Source organism: Lepisma saccharinum, chromosome 8 (assembly GCF_977018435.1).
Source record: "Lepisma saccharinum chromosome 8, izLepSacc3.1, whole genome shotgun sequence".
Classification (NCBI taxonomy): Eukaryota; Metazoa; Arthropoda; class Insecta; order Zygentoma; family Lepismatidae; genus Lepisma; species Lepisma saccharinum.
In genome coordinates this window covers 12,490,297-12,512,522 of record NC_139236.1, presented here as the reverse complement: position 1 = coordinate 12,512,522, position 22,226 = coordinate 12,490,297, and the positions used below count along the sequence as shown (strand labels likewise).

Here is a 22,226-nt window from a genome sequence, read left to right as displayed (position 1 = left end):
CATTGTTGCTCTAATTGCTTTTCATTTTCCTGTTTTTCTAATAATTGTCGCTAAAGGCGTCTAGTTAATATTGGGCTACGTTTAAATTTGGGGGTTGAACTTGCAGTTGGACCGCTGACATCTAAGTTAAAACTTGTAGTACCTCGTGCTATATCTAATAACTGGTCCAATGTTTCATCGAGTTCATCAGCAAGGTGAAAGCTCTACATCTATCATGGCGTATATAATAAAAAAAAATCCCATCCGGTTAAAAACACCTTTAAGCCCTATGTATTTTCAAAATAAAATATGGCAAGGACATACTAAAAATAAATTAGCAAAACAAATTATGGGGTGGGGTTAAATTTAAAACTGGTTAACAATTTTCCATCTCATTTCCGAAAAAAATGATGAAAGCCCTAAGCATCTCCATCACGTATCATTCTAAAGAATGATGGGATCAGAACCAGTCACTTTGCAATTAATTGCTGGGTGATGTAAGTTATTCATCATTCATCTTCTGATGAGAGCACTCGTCATTTTCATGACGAGTTAACGCTTGGCAATACGAAAGGTACAAATAAGATTTAGGAATTAATCAACCAGAAAAGACAATGGTCACTCGTTGGGTTTTCTGAACCTTTGAACCTGAATCATGGCTGGGTGTTAGGATAGTTACCTGTCTATCTGATGTATGAAGATAATTACGATGAATAAAATATACGAAGTCTTCTGTTGGCTTCTCTATCGGTTGACTAGAGCGTCGTCTCACTTCTGCTCCACTGCTCTCCTAACCTCTTCTCCCTTCTCAATTCCAATCCAAAGACAGTCCCCTCTCAGCTTGTTCCACTTCTATATCCCTAGGCCATGGAGCTCTTCCTCCATGCCGAATCGTGTTTTTAATTGCCTCTATGCAAACCGCTGACTCCATGGGCAGAAGAAACTACCTGTTTCCTGAATAGCTCAGGAGGTTTGCATAGCACAACACTGTGCATTGTTTACATGCCTCAGAGGCTGAGACAACTGAGAAAAACAAGTGAATGCCCTGGTCAACGTGAAGCATTCAGAGATGCTTTTATAGAATAAACATATAATCTTAGGGATTTATACGATAGAGTGAAAGGTTTTCCCACTTTGTACTGAAACATATATGTATCAACATTGAATTCAATAGTTTAAGAAATTTGATCAGAATTAAGAGGTTACTTTCGAAATGCGGCTAAATTGTTATCTGTGCGTTGGAAATGTCATTGACATTACTAAAGCCAGTCTCACACGGCAGTTAAATATGTCGTCACTTCGCCATCGACTTCTAGCTTCCTTACTTAACGATCGTGTGAGAGTTTTCTCTTATTCAGTTCCCGTTAGAATTAGAAACAGTCTCTAAATCCATCATTAATACCATAGAATTACCAATCAGAATTTAGGAGCACACTGGCCAGCTGAAGTTGGAAGTAGAAGAAGAAGAAAGACAATAGATGTTCGACTGTTTATTCAAGGCAAGATAAAGAAGAAAAAGATTCGACTAATACACCGATACAGCTATATAAATGATTTGTTGAGTGAAGAGTATTGTTTTAAATAAATAGTTTTTTATGTCTAACTTTCCTACTGTGATACTGTTATTTTACTTTCACAACCGACGCGAATACTATTTTGAAGTAAACAGTAAACACTGAAGAGACACATACGTACGTACTTTCTGGTTTGTTGCCGTAACAAATAGACCGTGCTGTGTGTAGCACCACAGTAAATTAATCTGCTAGTGTTGTAATGATATATATTATATAAGTTATGAAATGGACGTCAAAGTAAATTTCACAATAAGTATTTTAGGAGCAAGGAAGTGTCAATGAAATATAAATATAATATTGAAACTTAATGTAAACACCACAATTTTTGCACTTTGAATGTTGAGAAATTTATGTAATTTACTTGACTAGTTCGTACTGGGGGATATATTTCAAAACCGTACGAGAAGGGTTTAATTAGAATATACAACATATATCGTAATATATGGGTAATGCAACTTTATGCTAGAGTGTCCGTAAAGTGGTATATGAACTTGAAATACGTTGTATATTCAAATTCACTGCCACGGGTTACATGTGCTATATTTTTCAACAGTGCCAATGCTATTCTCTTATTCTTTTAAGAGAAAATATTATTTTCACAAATCTTCAGCAGATATTAGCATCTAAACTTGCGAAGTGAAATGCCGTGTTTGTGCAGTCGCCATTTTTAAATATGCGATTTTAAGGATTGTGTGAGACCCCGTTTGCTGCCTTCGCGAACCGACGACGTAAAAAATCTTATGGTAGTTTCGAGTCGGACGTGGGTCGGGATGTGGGGACGTACTTTACTACCGTGAGAGACTGGATTAAGGAGTAAGAACCATTCCCTGGAGAACGTAACTGCAACTCACCAATTGAAGGCCTGTAGATGACAACCGGCAACAAGGCGCAGTGATCGCTGACCACGTGCTCAGCCAAGGACTTGGAGAAGGCGTAAGTGTTCGGAAGCTTTCCCAGCAACCTTCAGGACAAAACAAATAACTTTTTACAAGTGCAAGAGCGAAAAATATTATAAAGTAAATACTTCAATAGCTTCTTAAAATACACATGTATTTTAGTCTTAAATCTCGCATGTAGGCTATTCGCCAATTGCGAGGTGACTGCTTTTAATTGAAATAACCAGCATATGGAGGCACTTTAGTCCAAAATAGATCAGTCAACATGTAAAGTACTCTAGTGCATTGTTTCTCAACTGCCGTACAGCGACACGATACCGTGCCCTGGTATCAACTATACTGAGCTACAAAATGTTCTGCTGAAAGTGGTTGACAACTATCATAATCCCAATATCATATTTGAGTTGTGAGTTTTCGTTCTTTAAGTCGATTTTATGCACAAATATACTTATCAGGACTTGACTTACAGTTTAAAGTGGAACCCGCGATACTAAAGTGCTTCCACCGGTTATCGAACCCGGGATCACTTAATTACAAGTAGACGACATTACCACATCGTCATCAACATTTCCATAATTGTCAACAATCCTACACACGTAATCAAACTATTATTACTGTTTATGATTGTGCTAGAAATTATTTATTAATATTGAATTTCATAGGTACGTACATGTTAATTCATGCATAGAATCTTCAATACTGTAAAGATTTACGAGAAAAATTCTAGGGCTAAGGGCATTGACTTAAAAAAATACTGGGACATGGTTTCAGGAAATTTGAGAACCGTTTCTCTAGTGCTTAGGTATTCGGTTTATTCAGGCTGGAAAGTCTAGCGTATAGAGTTTGAGGTCAGTGCATATTATTTCTCAGTTTTCTCATGCACAAAATGCCTCTCACGGTTTTCTATTACGTGCACAAATTTTGCAGTTCGATTTACATGTTACAATGTCTCTTGTTACGTCTTTTTCGGGTGAGTAATAAACTGACTAAGTCAATTATATCATCATGCAAACTGAGCAAAGAAACAAGTGTCGCTTGCCGCGTGTCGCGTGCATTTTGTCTCTTTGGTGTGAGACTAACGTGTTGCGGGTAGCGTGTCACGTGTCTTTTCGGTGTGAATTCTCCCCAAATCGCACATGAGCAGTGATTGCTTTTCTACAGACTTTGGTACACGTGTCGCGTGTCACTTGTTGCTTGTTAGTTCTCGCCTGTCTCTTTATTCTGACAAAGGAAGATTTCACACCGAAGCATCAAGCAACACGCGACACATGTTGCAACGTTTCACACCGCAGCGGCGTGACAAGCCTCACGCGTCTCCGTTTCGATTCGTGAAGTTCTCAAGGGAGACGTGTGCTGTGTCGCTACGGTGTGAAATGTTCCTTAGGTTTCTACCTAGTTCTAAGGTGTGTTCGATTTCTTAAGTCGCATATTTTAGACGCACTTAAAACTACAGAGAAAAGTTATGAAACTGGATTACATGTTCCCCTTCTGCAGTTCTTAAAGGGGCTGACCTGTGTTACGTTCCCTTTTACAGTTGGAGTGGTTAGCACATCGCGCTGCGACGCCAAGGTTTCCGGGTTCAAATCCCGCTCGGGCTTGGTTGTTTGTGAATGTCCACTCATCAATTTCATCACTCATCCCCATGTTCGCAAATTAGCCAAGAGGCACAAAACGCGAAGTAAAATAAACTAAATCAAACCAAACCAAACCTTTTACAGTTGTTACCCTATGCTCTTTCTGTGAGGCCTAAGACTCTTCAGACCTTCACTGAAGCCATCTCTGGATCATGGAAATACTGAACACCATAGTTGGGTTTAACTGTTTATTTGTCAAAAGTTTAATACCGTTCGTAGAAATACGGGATTGTCGAGTAAACCACAATTTTGAAGTTTTGGAATTTATGAAGTTTATATTCAGAAGTTTCTAAATCCTGTTCTACACAGGCGGTCTTCTTCCTATTCAACACAGGAAGAGTTAAGCTGAAATCTGTTCAACACATGTTGTTCCCTTCCTATTAAACACAGGAAGAGTAAAGCTAAAGCCTGTTCAACACATGTTTTCTACTTCCTATTCAACACAGGAGAGTAGTCACTATAGCCTGTGTTCTACGCAGGTAATCTCCCTCCTATTCAACACAGGAAGTGCTGTTATATCAGGGGGTGCTCGTTGCTATGCGCAGTCATCCGTGGATGCGGTACTTCATCTGGGAAGAATTGGGTTTGGTGCGGGTCAAATTCAGCTGCTAACACGTCGCGAGAATTGGAACAAGCACGTTGTTGATTTTGTAGCGTTCGATTTAATTTTATTGTATTTTTGTTTGTCGACTGCAATCATGTCTAATTGTGCTGTAGCAAGCTAGGAAAACTATAACCAGAAAACTAAGGGAATTGACATAAAATATCATAGATTTCCAGCCGATAAATGCGTAAGTAAACAGTGGATTCATGCTTGTAGACGAAATTTTAAAAATTCAATTATGCAGTGCCAATTATTGTGAAGAAGACTATGTGCGAGATCTGAAACAGAACTTTTGTATTTTCCACCAAAGAACGTGCTGAAGCCAACTGCAGTGCCAGCGCTAAAATTATAGTCCCAATTACTTTAGTACCAAATAATGATGTAGTTCTCCTAAACTCATCTTCACAATTTGATTCGCTTGTAGGACGTGCTGATAAGGTTTGCAGAGATGTACTCTATGAAAGACATGCAATAAGGAAACGTGCTCTAAACAGGCTAAAGACTATGCTGCCAAAAAGAGAAAAGTATATAAACGTAGGTATATACACAAACTGCAAGCAATGTTTCGTGGTTGGAAAACATATCCGTCGTTTACAAAGGAGAAACACACGTCTGCATAATGAAGAAAAAAAAAATTGGATTACAAACAACCTCTTTCAACCTACTTTAACCAAATAAAGAAGCTCAAAATAAAACGTAACCTAACCGACAATACTACAAGAAAAGTTACCAATATCTTGAAAATGTGTTCAACTAGGGCGAAGTACGTATAGTGTACCTAACTGATTTGTTATGTAGATTTCATGTATGTCGGATTTGTAATTACTAACAAATTCATTTATTTAACACAAACCGATGTTGATTGTGATTTGTATGTTACCCCCACACCCCCTATACGCCTTCATGGCGTGGTGTTAAGCACAAGGGAGAACTTTACCTTTTTACTTTTATGTTCAAATTATTGTGAAAAATGTTGTCGGAAATGTGCATTTCGAAGTTCAAAGATCGCGTACTGACTTTCACGCTATTTGAAATGAAATTCAATTACATCTTCAATTAGAGTTACATAGCGTTGTATGCACGATGGCAAATATTGCATGAGTGAATATTACGTCCATCATTGAAATTTTTGCAACTTTGATCAATTTTGGTATTTCACAAATACATTATGGATAATTTTGTACCCTTGTACTCAATATAAACCAATATATGCTACATTATTTCTTTGTAGCATATTTCCGTCAAGAAGAGCAAGATCTATGATTATTGTAATGCAAGTTACTTCGTTAATGAACTACATATACATATGTGTGTCGCATATCAGCCTTGGTTTCCAGTTATACAACTCAGACGTACATGGAAATGTAAAAGGAAAATGTGAGAACAAAGTACTTTAACGAAAAATGATTCATACATTTCCAAGGTCAATCATTGTGAGTTCATGTAATTTTATCCTTTATTGTTTTATTAAACTGAGAACTAAAATATTTTCATCGATATTCTCAAAGCGTTTCATTTACCGTGTGATCGTAAATCTATATATATAGAATGAATTAGTGGGATAAGACATTTAAGTTTGATGTTCCTAGCACTCATCAAGTATTTCGAGTAGGTTAAGTTAGTTAAATTAGTACTTGTACACTTGAACACTTAGGCTCGTCTTCTGCACCCGTGTGTATGTAAAGTTTTTAATACGAAAAAATACTTTTTAGAACTATGACAACGATAACTTGCAGCCAAATTTGAACCAGAGAAATTTAAATTATCTGCAAATTATAGAAACTGGAATTGCGTTTTCAAAGTCGGAAATTACTATCTTACAAACTCTTTCCTCATTCTTCCTCCACATAAAACTTTCCAAAATTTTTTTGCATGTGGAACTTTGATCATTAATTATTGTACAGTAAAGAAATACATGAAGGTTGGTGATTCTTTTCAAATTACATTAAGTTTCAAATGCAGAGTAAAACTTTATCTAGCTTGAATATTGCTTTTTCCTTTGATAATTTGAAAAATAAAGTTAGATTATGGAGAACGGTAAAGATTGGATTTTAAGTTTATCAGTATTATTTAAGTACTTTCTGATGTTATTGAAAAATTTGGAATGTTCTTGGAAGTCATGGCAACATTCTGAATGAATAAGAAGGAACGATTCAGTTAAGAAAACTAAATATTAGGCTTTGTAGTGCGTTGTGTTAAACTAAACAGATTATACCGGAGTACTATCAGATTAAAAATTACGGATATTCAAGTTTGGACTCCAATTAGAAGTTAACCAGTAGAACCACATAAGAACGAGTTACATCAAAATTTAGCTTAATTCAACTCTGTGTCAATCTATACTTACCATTTTTTTTCGATTATGCTTTCTATTTTTATCGTCGTGAGAACAAAATAGGATTTTTTTTAGTTTGGCAAACTATCGCTCTCTTTGCAATTCTATAAATAAAGAACGGGTGTGTTTTTTATTTATAGATTATATAATAACCCACAGCTCTACAGCACCTTGAAGGGCCTTGGCTTACCTACCGACTGCTGGTCTCCCTCCCACACTGTTCCGCCGTCACCTTGTTGGAGCGTGGAGTTCTTAGACCAGTAAAGGGGTGACGGGTGATCAGCCCGACGAACCCCCAGCCGTTTACTGTAGGTCTTCTCGACCGGGTTACGCTCACTCACTCGGAGCTTCCCAATTTCCTCACGATGGTGGGTTGCCACCGGCCCTATACGTAGACCGAATAAATTCCGACCAGAGCCAGATTCGAACCTACGCCGTCCCGCAGCGAGCGATCTCAAGACGAGTGAACGCCTTAACCCGCTCGACTACGGAGGAGGACTTATAGATTATATATTTTATTTATTATCCAAACTCCAATATCCATAATTTATAATCCGATAGTACTCCTGTGACGTTCTGTGAGACCCGTAGTACCTCGGAGGCCTCTGTCGATCTCCGTGGGGGAGTTGATAGCACAGCGCACTACGACGCCAGGGGTCCAATCGGGTAAGACATTGATTTGAGAATTTAGTAAATGTGATATATGTGGAAACAAAGATTGATTGATTCATTTGCTTTATTTTACTTCGCTTCTTGTGCCACTTTTGGCTAATTTGCGAAGATCGGAATGAGTGATGGAATGATGAAATTGATTAATGGACACTGACAAACATCCATGCCCAGGCCAGGATTCGAACCCGGACCCCTGGCGTTGAAGCGCGATGTGCTAACCACTACGCCATTAAGATCGGCTTGTGGAAGCAAAGAAAAGGAACAACCGGGGCGAGGGAAACTACCGCTTATGGGTTTTTTCTTTGATATTAAAAAAAAGACAGAAAAGCGAAAATAAACCAAATCTGTCAATTAATTTTCTTTGTAACTCTTTCACTATACAATTCTTCTTTAGCATGCACCGTTTTTATTAAAATCATAATACGATTTATGAAATGATGAAATCTGAAATGCTAACGGACAACCTTCTTTGTGATATGTCGATCAGGTTTCAGAAGCATGAATTTTTACGTTTTGCACGTGTATTTTTCCCCCCTTTTAAAAATAACATGTTTTAATTATGTTACTAATAATTAGTCACGCGCTCGTGCATGATCGGTAATCTTCGTATGGCCCTACCTTATATACTAAGTTATCTTGCTGCTATATTACCCAAAATGTTCGCTTTTATACCTAAGGGTGTACTCTCCAACCCCCGGCGATTACATATTTTTCATATCATAATACAATTTCATCCTTTTAATTTTTTTATACATATGTTGATTTATCATTATACAATTTTAAAAGTTGAGTTATAATATGTTTCTTTCTTTTATCTTGCTTCGCAAAGAGTAAAATTTATAATTTACAACTTACAGTCGACAGTTGATGCATCTGGTTGTATACAGGTTAATCGCTCTCTTCATCTGATCGCTGATTGGCGGAACATTAAATGCGTAATACAGCTACGTTATATTTTTCAACATTTTGCATAAGAATAAAGCCGTAACAAATAAAACCATAATACCTGAATAATGGATGTTTCATAAACGTTGTATTTCAGATCAGAACGGATTCTTAAGTTGTGTTTTATCATTTTATGCTTATTTCTAGTAAAAATATGACCGCACGGAATTTCACTTCTACTTTTGAAAAAAAAAAGACAACCAAAGATTTTCAGGTTTTTTTTAAAAAAAAATTCGCATATTGAATTTCAGCTCTGTGTATATGAAAATAAAATGGTTCAATATTGGTACCATACGGTGAGAGATTAACTTTCGTGCTACCCTTCTAAATACTGCAAACCATATTTCCCAGGGCAATATTCAGTAAACCCGATACATATTGTGGTCACGGCATATACGCCCGCAACGGTAATTATCGTGTAGAACACATATCGCGAAGGCGATATTTATAGTCGATATCACGATATGAAAGTATCGAATAGTTTCGTAAATGGCGATATCTTGCTGACCGTGTTATCGAATTTCCGATATCGTTCAGCTCTACATTTCGATGTGCCAAAAGTTTTAATATTTGAATGGATTTACAATGACACCGAAGTCGTCCTCATGTATGTCCCTGCCCTTCACCATTTCTCTGCAGTACAGGTTGGCACAAAAGTTAATATCAATTACTGGCATAGGCACAAGCGCACGTAATTTACGACTATTTTTACACCTTGTTTAGAGTTTAGCTATCTGACCATCTTAATTAATTACATCTCGGATACACGTCTATCAACATCTAATTTTCACATGAAAGTAACATCAAAATGATGTTTGATGTATCAGATAAATATGTGCGACAGAATGTTCACGAGCCGCATTTTAGGAAGTTACAGAGAAACAGAAATATTTGGGAGCGGACGCTAGACAATTTGTAAGAACGTCCTGATATACGTTTTGTTAAGTGTGAAAGCTACGAGGCAGGAGGAAGCAACTTACTTGTGGGTGATCGCCTCTAGGACCCTCTCGTCCTCCGTTTCCACAAGGCGTATAATCGCCTTGTAGTCTCCGTGAGGGGGGTAGACTTTCTCCTCGATGTCCTGGTGGTCTGAGTTGCTGTATGCTGTTGACACATAAACGAAGACCTGCAATGGTGAAATCTAATAAGATTTCTATTCAAGTACAAAACATATCACCACACTGCACAGAAAGCCCATATGCTGAACAACAGATTTATTTCACAAAAGGAAATAAAAAGAAAACATAGTACACGAATACTACCGCTTTACGAGTACCAACAGCCAGCCCACTTCGAAACACGGATTGCACACAAACATTGTGCACCGCTCACAGTCTGTACAGCAAGTGTCTGACGTGAATCACTCGACCCCACCGGTCAGCTGTTGACACTGACCTCACGCAATGGCGGAATTGACATGTACTACACACCTTATGGTCATAAACAAAAAAACGTTTAAATTGTTTAGTGTAGATTTTAGTATCGAGTACTTTGTAACTCAAATATTTTTGTGAAAAATTTGAAGACTGAGCGTAATTGCTTTGCTGGTTATTGCTTCGAATGCATTGTATGAGTTTACCACTGTTCTGTCGACTTCCAGCTCCGCTGATTCTTTACCACAGACACCTCTCACCTTGTCGGACACCTTTTACCTCCGCCTACACATAAAGCATTAACAACAAGAGTCCCTAGGGCCGTTAAAATACGTAAAAAGACCTGGTGGCTAAGCAGGGGCGGCGCCAGAAATTTTCGGCCGGGTGGGCAGAAGCTCCATATTGATAGATTAGGGTGGGCAGTATAATTTTAAGAACATGTGCATGTAAGGCCTCTCTTACACTCCTGATTTTCTTCTTGCTTCTTTTCTCTTTCCTTCTCTTGTTTTCCTCTTTATTTTTTTGTAATCTATTCTCGCAACTTGTTCCATTTCCTTTCGCGTTGTCTCTGATTGACACAATTATTTCAACGAAGAGTTTATCCATGCGCAGCCATACATTCAAAGTCACATTCTTTCATGCATGTTAATATAATGAAATAAATGTTAATTAGGTTTAAGCTTGTGTTGCATCACATTTTGCCCTTCGAGAGCAAAAATAAAATACAAGGCACATACTTGATTTTATGTATTCGGCGACAGTGATAAAAAGGGCGATGGTAGACAATCGTGATGTTTCTCGTAATTTAAATGCATGTTCCTGAGCATAGTATTTTCATCGTATGAGTTTTTGACTGAAAGAGTTCTGTTACTCCTTGGGGGTCGCCTTTGTTAGCTTACAAGGTTTGTACAACTGGCAAATCTATCTGAATGTTTGCAGTAAGGGCGATTGGGTGCCAACATTTGAGGGGCAAGGGCAAAATACGTTATTTTGCTAGAAAAGGCTTAGCATAAAGAGGTCATAGTACGTGGGCAAAAAGTAGCAAAATGTGCCCGGGGGGAACTGCATCCCCCACCTCCCGCTCCCCCTAATCGCCGCTACTGAATGTTTGAATTGAAATGAACGTCTCATTAGGAATAATTTAAAACACACACGGGAGACCAATTCATTGTTCATTGACCATGAAGTATTCCTAGGCTATTTTTCATAGATGACTTGGGTTGTATGGCATGGCCATTTCGAACACACTAGAATGTCAACCTCTGTCCTGTACAGCATACCCTGCAAACTTTATTATTTCAGGGCAACGAGTCTATGGCGCCTGGAACCACTGTCAAACTAATAATTTATGAGGGTTTGTATTTTGAGTGTCAGCGTGTGTTTGTTTTCGCCCCTTCGTTACTTTCATCTAAACACCATTGAACCTTACAATCGTCATTATCAAAATTAGCAGAAAAATGACTTAAAATAAAACAAATCAACCACAACTTACTCTTCCAAAAATTGAAGTTTCATTAGTACACTCGCCTCATCAAGTACTACGTTACCCTCCCCCTCCCGAACCGAGCCTCGGCTTAAGGAAAAACCACGGTTCTTAGACAGCCAACACTGATTGGAGCAACAGATACAGGTTCTTATCGCACTACTGTAAGGTGCACGTCCTTGAGGCGAGGACTCCTGGATATCGAGAGCAAATTAGCTTTTCTTCTCTTTTTCATTGCCTTGGATTTGATTTGATTTGATGTAGTTTATTTTACTTCGCGTTTTGTGCCTCTTGGCTAATTTGCGAAGATGGGGATGAGTGATGAAATTGATGAATGGACATTCACAAACAACCAAGCCCGACCGGGATTCGAACCCGGGACCCTTGGCGTCGCAGCGCGATGTGCTAACCACTCGGCCACAGGGTCGGGCTCATTGCATTTGATGACGTCCTGTAATAAGTTGCAAGTCAATACGCAATACGCTTGCTTTACTTGAGAGCGTGAACAATACCAATGCCCGCCCAATGAGAGCTATGAAATTATCAGGTTTGTGAATGTGTCAGCGTGGTGTGTTGTGTGCACGCGAGGGGGGGGGGGGGTGAGGTAGGGAGCAGAGAGACATGCACCGTTCATCGAAATTTCAGACTCACATGTCAAACTCTTAACTCACACTGCTGACATACGTGGAGGAGTGGTTAGCAAGGACACGGGTTCGATTCTCGGCCACCTGGGAATGGGTGTTCTTTAAGAGTGTCCCTTTATCAATTTCACCATATTGTCACTCATCTTCATCTTCGTGGTTAGCCAATAGTGGAAGAAAAGCAACTAAAACAAACAAAAGCAATCAATCAATCAGTCCCCACCGACCCTTTTTTCATACGTAGCACCAAAAAAGTGTCGACATTAAACCCCCCCCCCCCCCGCTAATTCTTAAACCTAACTCAGGTCTTTTAATGGCTGTTAATATCTTTTTAAAAAGAGAAGAAGAAAGCACTAATGATTTCCCAATTACATGAAAAATTTGTAAAAAGTTTATCAAGCAACTAACATGCAGGCCTCTCCGATGTTGCAGTTGTAATATCGTCCCTCGTAAACAAGGAGTTCGGTTTCGATATGTGGAGGCACATAGTGATTCGGTTCCCACTTTAACCTGTAGGTCTGGTTAAATTTAACATGTGGTTAAAATTTCAATTTAGAACATTTTAGAATTTCATAACTTATAAACGAAGTATCGCTAATAATGGAATATAATGCAACTCAACATAAAAAAGTAATTTTGATTTGATTTCGTTATTTAGAGTAAAATAAACTAAATCAAGATCAACCAGTCAATGCCTTCTGATATTTCTGAAAAAAAAAAAGAGTCTGAAATTTCCAACAGTCCTCCGTGACCGTGCTATCTAAGGCGCTGCGTAACGGCATGGGTTCGAGTCCGCCTAGGTTCAGTCTCTGGGTTCTCGGCCGGTGTATAGGACCGGTGGCAACCCACCATCGTGAAGAAATTGGGGAGCTACGAGTGAATAGTGTAACATAAAAATCTCATCTAACGGCTGAGGGTTCGACGTGCCGACTCCACGTCACCCCATTACCGGTTGAATATCTCCACACTTCTAGATAGGATTGTGGGAAGGAGACTGGCAGTCAGAAGATAGACCATAGCCCTTCCAGAGCTGTAGAGCCATGGAATATGTTAAAATTTCCAACATTTTGTTTTGAATTCGTTTTACGTTCGATTTGTTACCTAGATATATATTTAAAGTTTACAATGACACACACTACTACTATTTACTCTTGACCAGGCTTTGAGATGGCTTCTATCTCTCCCTAGAAACTGGCATTTTTCTTATTTAACGTCGCTTCTCTCTGCCACTCTTGCCCAGTCGCAAAAATAAAAATGAAAGATTGTTGGGTGAGATTTGTGAAAGGACATGCCTATGTCCAAGCTGAGACTCGAACCCGGAACCTTCGACGACGAGATCGTGAAGAGACAACTAAGGCAGCAAAGGTTTTTATTATTTTATCGTCGCTTTTCTATCTCTCATGTTAATCTCGACGATGAGAAAGGATGAATTGATGAAATGACGATGCACAAAAACCTTCATGACTGACCAGGGTTCGAAACTAGGACCTCTGGCTTCGCAACGCAGAATCGAACCAAGGAACTTCTGTGATAAGATCGAAAATCAACTACGTAATGCCTACGGCTGTAGAAGGGAAATCCACGCTTCTCAGTGAATATCAGCAAATCTAAACACCCCCTCCCCCTTCTTCCTGTAGGTTTTGTCTATCGAGTTCGTTCAAGGTCTTGCTTGAATCGTGTTCAAGCGATAAGCAGGTGAGCAGTGTGGATGGAAATGAGGCCTCGGACTGTTTTCTTACTAGCCAGGACTGCCTTGCGTAGCACGGCATTATCAGATTAGATGCAGGACTTCTTTCTGAGTTGGCTGTACATAAGTACCACTTCGAAAGTTGAGGTGGTAGTTCCTACTAATGAAACATATTGCAAAGTGTTCATTAGTAGATCAAGGCAACTAATTCCGTGAACAATGACGTTCTTTCCCAAAAGTCTCAAATATTTGTCTCAAGCAATAGACCCTCTTAAAATGGACGCATCTTCTGTGGTGGTAAAATGACACGTTTGTTGCGAGTTCTTTCTGTATATCTTTTCTACGATGGCATAACGCTGTTGCATTATAATGAAGAGGTCCTGTGTTCGACTCCCCCCTCTGGTGGAAGCACAATGCACACTGGTTCGGACTACACGTTGAACTGTAGGGTTAGTCCCGATTAGCCTATCTGAGCATAAAAGTGGGTTTAAAAACAAACTCACAAAGACGTCTTGTGGATACTTCGTGACATAATTCTTTTCGTCACTTCAACTGCATCTACAGATTCTGTCGACATTTTCGGCTGATTCATGTGGCAACAATTATGTGTCGAACGAGGATTTCTAAATATGATAAGCCACTCATTAGCAATTGAATAATTCTGTAGCTTTTTCCATACATAACTGGTTTATCAATTTTATTTTCCAGTTCGGTATTGTAGTGATTATTGTCATTCCTTCTTATTACTAGAACGAATATAACGTTAATATTTCACATATCATATTGGTATTTGAAGATGACAGCTATATAAATATTGTAATGAAATAAAGAAAGGGACACTTCTGAAATTTCAATCAGAGCTAAGTAAACCTATACTACACTCTCTAGCATATTTAAACCCGAAGGTTTATGGCTGCAGCAACACAAGCCTTCCATATGTCCCTATCCGGGGCAAGATCAATCAAATCTTTCCCATCCCTACCGATTTCCTTTAGGTCCATCTGAACGTTATCCCTCCATCTTCGTCTTGGCCTTCTTACTATTCTCTTACCATCAGGTTTCCCAACAAGAATCCTGTAAAATGTTATTTCCTCTGCCATTCGTATCGCATGGCCTTCCAATCTGTTTTCTTGATTAAATTATTCTAATAATAATTAAAATGTCGAAATAATTTATTGTGTTGCTGGAGGAAGTAATGCTAAGATGATGTTTTTATTTGTTTATTTGGAGATTAGTTTAACCATACCAGGGCCGCGATTTATATACGTATGTGGAGGCTCGGAGCTTACAGCACCAAGACCTCACTCCAGTCCCCTCTACACAGTTTCGGTTATAACTTCTCGCCAAGTTACATAGTGTGGTTTGTTATTCTTTTTTTACCACATCCAAAGTACCTATTTTTTTAAATTACGTGGTACTTTTCAAAGCAGTCTTTCCCATGAAGACCTGGAGAGTCCTGATGTTCACCCTAAATTCTGATCTAATCTTGATCATACCCTGCATAATTTTGAACTTTCTAAGCCTATTAGCTGCTTTTAATCATAGAGGTATTAATTTGATCACAGTTGTTTTTGTTTCAATAGCTCTAGTAATTACTTTTACTTTCTAATGACAAAATTGGCTTTTTATGGGTTGATAATATATGAACATTTCTAGCATAGATAATATTCACAAGTAAAATAGACATGTTATGAACACCAGAATACACTTACTTATTGAGTCATTTACATATCCACAAGCATACGTAGTTATTGAATTTGACTGGGTGGGCAATCGGGTGGACACAGGAAATTTTGGGTGGGCACTTGCCCACCCGTGCCCACCCCTAAGGTGTTTAATTTCCCATAATTTTAACGCAAGGTGAAAATACTTGTAGATATCACGGGGATTATTGTATTTACATTTTGATAGAAATGAGATTTCTTTTCCTTTGGCTAAAGGGTATGAACACTTAGTTATAAGGGGATATCATATCAATATACTCGGTATCCCGCACTAGATAGTAATAACTGTCTATAGACCTGGTCACCACTAGACTCTTGTAGCCAATGACGTCACGAGGGAAAACATTTAGAACCAAAAAGGTGCCTTAAAGTTGCGTTGTGTACCCTGTTTCGAATATGAATTGGCAAACCAAAAATGTAAAGTAATTTTTGGGAAAAAGAAGATTTCCTGCACCATAAAATTGCAGAAAATTATCGCAGCCTCTCTCTTGAAAAGTGATTGATCTTTGTGAGTGTTTCAATTTCATCATATCGTCACTCATCATCAGCTTTGCGATTAGCCAAAAGTAGCAAAACAGCGAAGTAAAATCAACCAAATTAATAACTTAAATTAATTTTAAAAATGTGATTCCAACATTTGTTTGCAACAAATGTACATTGTAAACATGAATAATTAATTCTTTCTACCTTCTTTTATTATTATTATTATTATTATTATTTTTATTTTTATTATTTTTTGCAAAAGATAAATTCTAGTTCATTTTGTTTGAAAGGCACAAAAGGTAGGGATTAAGTTTGTTACTCGTTACCTGAAAAAGTAAGTGAGTTATTAAGCAAACCTCTCCTAGTGATTTATGGAAAAAACTAGTTACTTTGACTCGAAGTACAAGTAACTTGTTACTGCCAAACAATGGACGGACTGGTTTTGAATACTCACAGCAATGTTCTTCATCTGAAGCGCGAGCTTGACCACTTCCCTGGTCCCTCTGGCGTTTACGATGACCGCGTACTTGAGGGAGTCGTTGAACCTGACGGTGGCCGCCGAGTGAAACACCACAGAGACCTCCTCGGCCAGCTTGTCTCTCATCTCCTTGGAGATCCCGAGGTCCAGAAGGGAGACGTCTCCTTCCACAGCCTCTAGTTTGGTCAGAGCCTCCGGGCGTTCCTCCTTCAACCTATCGAACAGCTGAAGGGAAATAAGTACATATTAATTTATATAAGATATTTTCGTATGGAATAAGGATCTCCTTGTGAGTTAAATCTGATTTGTGACGTTCCCAGCTTTTGCACAATTGCACAATATATGTGCAGACCCTTGTGTGTGTGAATATATATATTTTATTGTTGCGACATCCGGAGATGTTGCCTTTATGAAAGTTCAATCCGAGAAACATCTCACTGTATTACTGTATTGATAGGTATGGAACAGGGGCGTATATAGTGTGTGTCCCGACCCGCCGAAAATTACTGTATTAGAAGAATTCAAGCCTCCGTGTTCTTCGGCTCCTCTCCTTTATTTCTCCTCTCTGTGATTCAGAGACTCTTTTATATATAAACATGATTTCGTACAGCAGATTCAAAACAACTACACGTAATGTATTCATTTCCAACAGTGCCGGTGATTAAGGAGGCGTGGGGGGAAGTTGCCCCCTATACTTTTAGCCACTTTTTGCTCTTGCTCTATGGCCTCTTAACGCCAAGCCTTGTCTACAAAGAGAAAGTTACACTCCTCCCCTCCTCATTTTTGTCACCCAAGTGAGATTTCCAATGTATGGGCAATTTATTATGCAAACACATAGAGTTAATGCAACTAACGAATAAAGTGTGTGGGAGTGTCAATAACAAGACATTTGCTAGAGAACGAAGTTGGATAGTTCAGTTTCATAGGAAATAATGCACGTTCCTCCGACTCCGTATTTCCTTGAAATTTTCGTCGGCTTGAAAATACTTTTTTTTAATGAGCATAATATTGTTTAATAACGGTGATAAGATTCCTCTACATTAAATTTCTAAGTGAGACTGATAGGGAGGGGTTGGGGGTAATTGCCCCCTCTTGCCCCGGTGCGCAGGCATATGTTTGATTGATTGATTGATTTTATTTTACTTCGCGTTTTGTGTCTCTTGGCTAATTTGCGAAGATGGGGATGAGTGATGAAATGATGAAATTGATGAATGGACATTCACAAACAACCAAGCCCGACCGGGATTCGAACCCGGGAACCTTGGCGTCGCAGCGCGATGTGCTAACCACTCGGCCACAGGGTCGGGTGCGCAGGCATATGTATATTTATGTATATATATATATATATATATATATATATATATATATATATATATATATATATATGTGTGTGTGTGTGTGTGTGTGTGTGTGTGTGTGTGTGTGTGTGTGTGGGTGTGTGTGTGTGTGTGTGTTTGGAGTTCTGAGGCCAACAACATCGTCATATTTGGTAATAAACATCCTCCGTGGCAAAGTGCTTAGCCCAGCGCCCTGGGACTCCAGAGGACCGAATCCCAGCCTTCACATAGGTCACATTTGTGAGTGTCACTTCATCAATTGCATCATATCATCACTAAACATTCACTGTCGAGATTGACTAAAAATTGAGGAAAGCGAAGCAATGTATCAAATCAAACAATTAAGTCACTTCAAATATGTCGTTTTTAAAAAGTAATCTGTGGTACTTTTCAAAGCAATTTTCCTCTAGTGGAATCCTTTTTCCAGATGGAAACCAGGGTACTGTAGCGCTCCCTCCCGAGACTCCTAAATTCAGGACTCGGCACCACACTTAAACATACACACTTTGGCAAAATTCCAGACTAGGAAGAGCTAGAATACAGAGCCAGTCAGACTTGTAGTGCCTTCAGTAAAACCTATCCCCCGCGGAACTAGTATTCTTAATTGAAAGGCAATCTGGCTACTGAACTGATATGATCCACATTTTTATGTGACGTCACCAGTAGCAGATATGTCACTAATGTATTTATTTTTGTAAAAGAAAGCGTAATTTCTTTGTTATTATATGTAATATTGCACCCTGTTTGTAATATATATATTTTGTTTAATGTTTATTGTATTTTATGCTCTGTTATGAGTAGTTTAATGTATCTTCATGTTTGCAAGAGTGCACTATACGAATTTGTATTTCTAAAGATGTATAGATGTCAGTTTTGTTGATAGTATCCTTTTGTAGATAGTGAATGATTCATCTGTACTTTAATCTGTGTTCTCGAAAATAGTATAAAAGCGAGGATATCGCGTAAGAATCATCACACTTTTTCGCCACGGATCGACGAAGCTTTTAAAATTAAAAAGAACTCTTCGGTGTTGTGCATACATCTTGGTATGGTAGTTCGGGGCGCAAGCTAGGCCTATGTGATCATAGGTACGCCGATAGCCATGCATTGATGATATGCACAATACTGCAACCATTTTACTTTAAATAATAAAGCTAGCCTAAGGATTAATTTGGAAATAAAAGGCTAAAGAGCAAATATTGGCTCAGTTATCATTGCATATCTCTTGGTGTGGTAGTTCGGGGCGCAAGCTAGGTCTATGTGATCATAGGCTTGCCGATAGCCACGCATTGAGTTTATGCGTTTTAATTGAGTCAATTCATCGACAAAGCGAAATCCTCACCTTCGTCTCAAGTATATTTGCATTGCAATAAATAAAGAATAAAACCTTTCAGTTTATACATACTGCAGTAATGTGGTTTTATTTCTCTGTGCAGTGAATATTGTCTTTGCCTAACACTATCCCTGTACCTGAGAGGAGTCTGTGTACTTCACCGAGTCTCATCGTTCACCGCTGAGTATTATTAAGTTAATATTAATAGTATAATAATACGACGCGTCTAATTACAAGAACGTATCAGGACTAGGTACTAAATTCTTATCCTAGCTGGTCCAAAATTCCAAAAAGGTAATACTTTTGACAGTCACTCCCTACATGGGTGTGAATGGACCTAAAACACTCAACGAAGTATTGAACCCGGGTGACATTTCCTCCGGCCTCATTCATGCGAATGTATTTCTCCCATATGGGTTTCATGCTTAGAAGGTAAAGGTATGAACCTCAAAGGATCAGATTTTTTTTAAATTTGTGCTCAAACATATGCAGAAGGCCATGAAAGAGTTTCATAATACATATTTATTGCATATATTCATACATGCACATTGAATATATTCATGTATACATCATTCATTCATTTCATACATATTCATGGTAAACTGTGATTTAGCATTGTAATGAAGATTGACACTGAAAATGACAAAGAACACAATCTTGCCCACAGGCTGTTGTTGTGGCCTGTATCTAAAGGCTAGCAGTATCGTCTTGGGGCAGCATAGAGAACACAGCGAGCACATATGTCGATTGAGTGTACGTAATTCTCATCTTGCATGAGATACTCCTCTGATTGCAGATCTTCGTATTCGCGTGCCACGTGTCAATGTGCCTGTTTGAAGTGAACATGCAACGAGATGTGAAAGTGTTGTTGACGGGGTGAGGATGAAGGGTGGTCCTCATGTCTTGGAAGAATTAGATGGACACACGCTACCTTGATGAGGAGAAGTCCTGCGAAATCTGATGTTCTTCTTGTAGTGCTGTGGAAAGAATCTCAGAGACTCGGCCTTTGTCGCGTTGGAGAAGTGACAGTGTATTGACAGGGCGCTGGCCTAACTATTAATTCGAAGGTACATGCTATTAAGGCTATCGAAGGTGTGTACTGTAAATGGCCAAGCGTGCGTAAGGATGAAAAGGGGAGAACCACGAATAAGCTGGAGAGAGAGGAGACGTTCGGGAAGAAAGTGGATGATCTATTTGACATTCGCATTAGGACTTCATTAAAATGACAGAAGTAGAAGAGGACACGTAGTAATTAAAGCATACAATACATAATTTAAGACAACACTAATACACACAAAAGTTAGATAGCGTATAAAAAAGCTAAAAAAACTGAAGGCAAATGAGATGATTTGAAAAAAAATACATGGGTATGTAGATGTTCTATTGTAGCACTGTAAAATAAAGAAAGGGACTTTAAATATTAAAAAGAAAACGTAAGTGTAAGGATATGTGGGTGTGAATATGAAGGTATATAGAATTGACTGTTCGAGGGATGAGAATGAAAACTTAAGAAAGAGAGAAAACACTATATGTGAACGATGTGAACGTAGAAAACTGCAGTACCGCTCTTTGCTGTTACTGAGTTTGACCTTCGTCGGGAGTGAATTCCAGGTTACCGCTGCTAAGTAGAAACATTACTTCTGGCCAAACCTACTTTTGTTATGTATGGAGATTTCCAAGTCTCTTTGGAAGGACTACCTGTTACTACGTATACTGACCTCAGAGAGGAGCTTAAGCATATGATGTAATGAAAATGGTTTGATACCTGCAGTATTTATTCAAGTAGATGTAATGTATTCTTGAAGTGGCTATGAGTATGTTGTAACTCTTTGGTAATTGTTGAATTTTTTTCCTTGTGTAGTCCTGTCCCTAGCAATGGTTCTGTAGGAAAGTTTGAGTATATAATTTTTTTTCACCAGTACTTAGTAGGTGTCTCAAAAAGTATTATAGGATTTTGGTGGACATCCGCAACCTGGTGCATTTTCCCGCTATGACATCATCAAAGATGGCGGCCACTCAATCACAAAACTGCTCATAATAATACTATGAATAACAGCCCTGAAATTGCCTTGACCTATCTCCCGACTGCCATTCTCCCTCCCACAATCCTGCTTAGAGGTGTGGATTTCAACCGGTAATGTGGTGACGTTGGGTCAACACGTCGAACCCTCAGCCATATAAAGATTTCCGAGACCGGATTACGCTACTCGCTCGTAGCTCCCCAGTTTCCTCATGATGGTGGGTTGTCACCAGTCCTATAAACAGGCGGAAAACCCAGAGACTGAACCCAGGCGGACTCGAACCTATGTCGTCTTGCAGTCGGAATCCAAAGCACAGCCCGTTAGACCACACGGCCACGGAGGAGGACAGCATCTATATTTGGAGAACTTTGGGATATCACCTGTCTCGGAGAAGATGTGCTAGGGATAATTTGCCGAGATCCTATTTCGACACACATCTTAAGCAACATTTTATTGAGATGACGTTGTTCTTCGCATAGACCCTTGTGGATTTAGATTTCGACTGGTAGATTATGGTTATGCTCCAGAACGAATGTAAAGAAATATCCCTTTGTTAGGCCGTATAATTGCTAAAAATTTGGTAAATCTCCATGCATTTTTAGGGAACATGAATTAACCTGCGGCTCCTTTTGGAGGTGTGTCAGAAGACAAATTCAGTTTGTAAAAAAACATATTAGATAAAATCTGAATTTGCAATGTAATCACTCTTACTAAATATTAATTTTAATGTTAGTCTGAAACCACTATATTCATGGCATCAGTGCACTATGATTATTGACATAGTGGTAAAGTCGTCGCCTTTTAGCACAGAGTGTTACGACGCTAGGGGTCCAGGGTTCGAATCCAGGACTGGGCATGGGTACTCTTTGTGAGTTCCCTTCATCAATATCTTGATATCGTCATTCATATGTGGCAAAAAAGCGAAGAAAAATAAACCAAATCATACAATCGTCGCCTTTTAATCAAAAGGTCCCAAGTAGGATGTCCAGTGTAGTCATATACTGGTTCGGATCCCACATTAAACTGT

General features: G+C 38.8%; 1 protein-coding gene across 1 annotated transcript in view; it reads right to left on the bottom strand.

Moving 5' to 3' along the window:
• LOC145991665 (fatty acyl-CoA reductase 1-like) overlaps positions 1 to 22,226 on the bottom strand; it is a 118,471-nt gene that overhangs the window by 56,300 nt on the left and 39,945 nt on the right. Inside the window, exons 3-5 of the mRNA XM_083127730.1 lie at positions 16,485 to 16,733; positions 9,620 to 9,765; positions 2,405 to 2,514 (exon numbers count right to left, since the gene is read on the bottom strand). Of these exons, the coding sequence (XP_082983856.1) occupies positions 2,405 to 2,514; positions 9,620 to 9,765; positions 16,485 to 16,733 (505 nt within the window). The remainder of the gene's footprint in view (positions 1 to 2,404; positions 2,515 to 9,619; positions 9,766 to 16,484; positions 16,734 to 22,226) is intronic.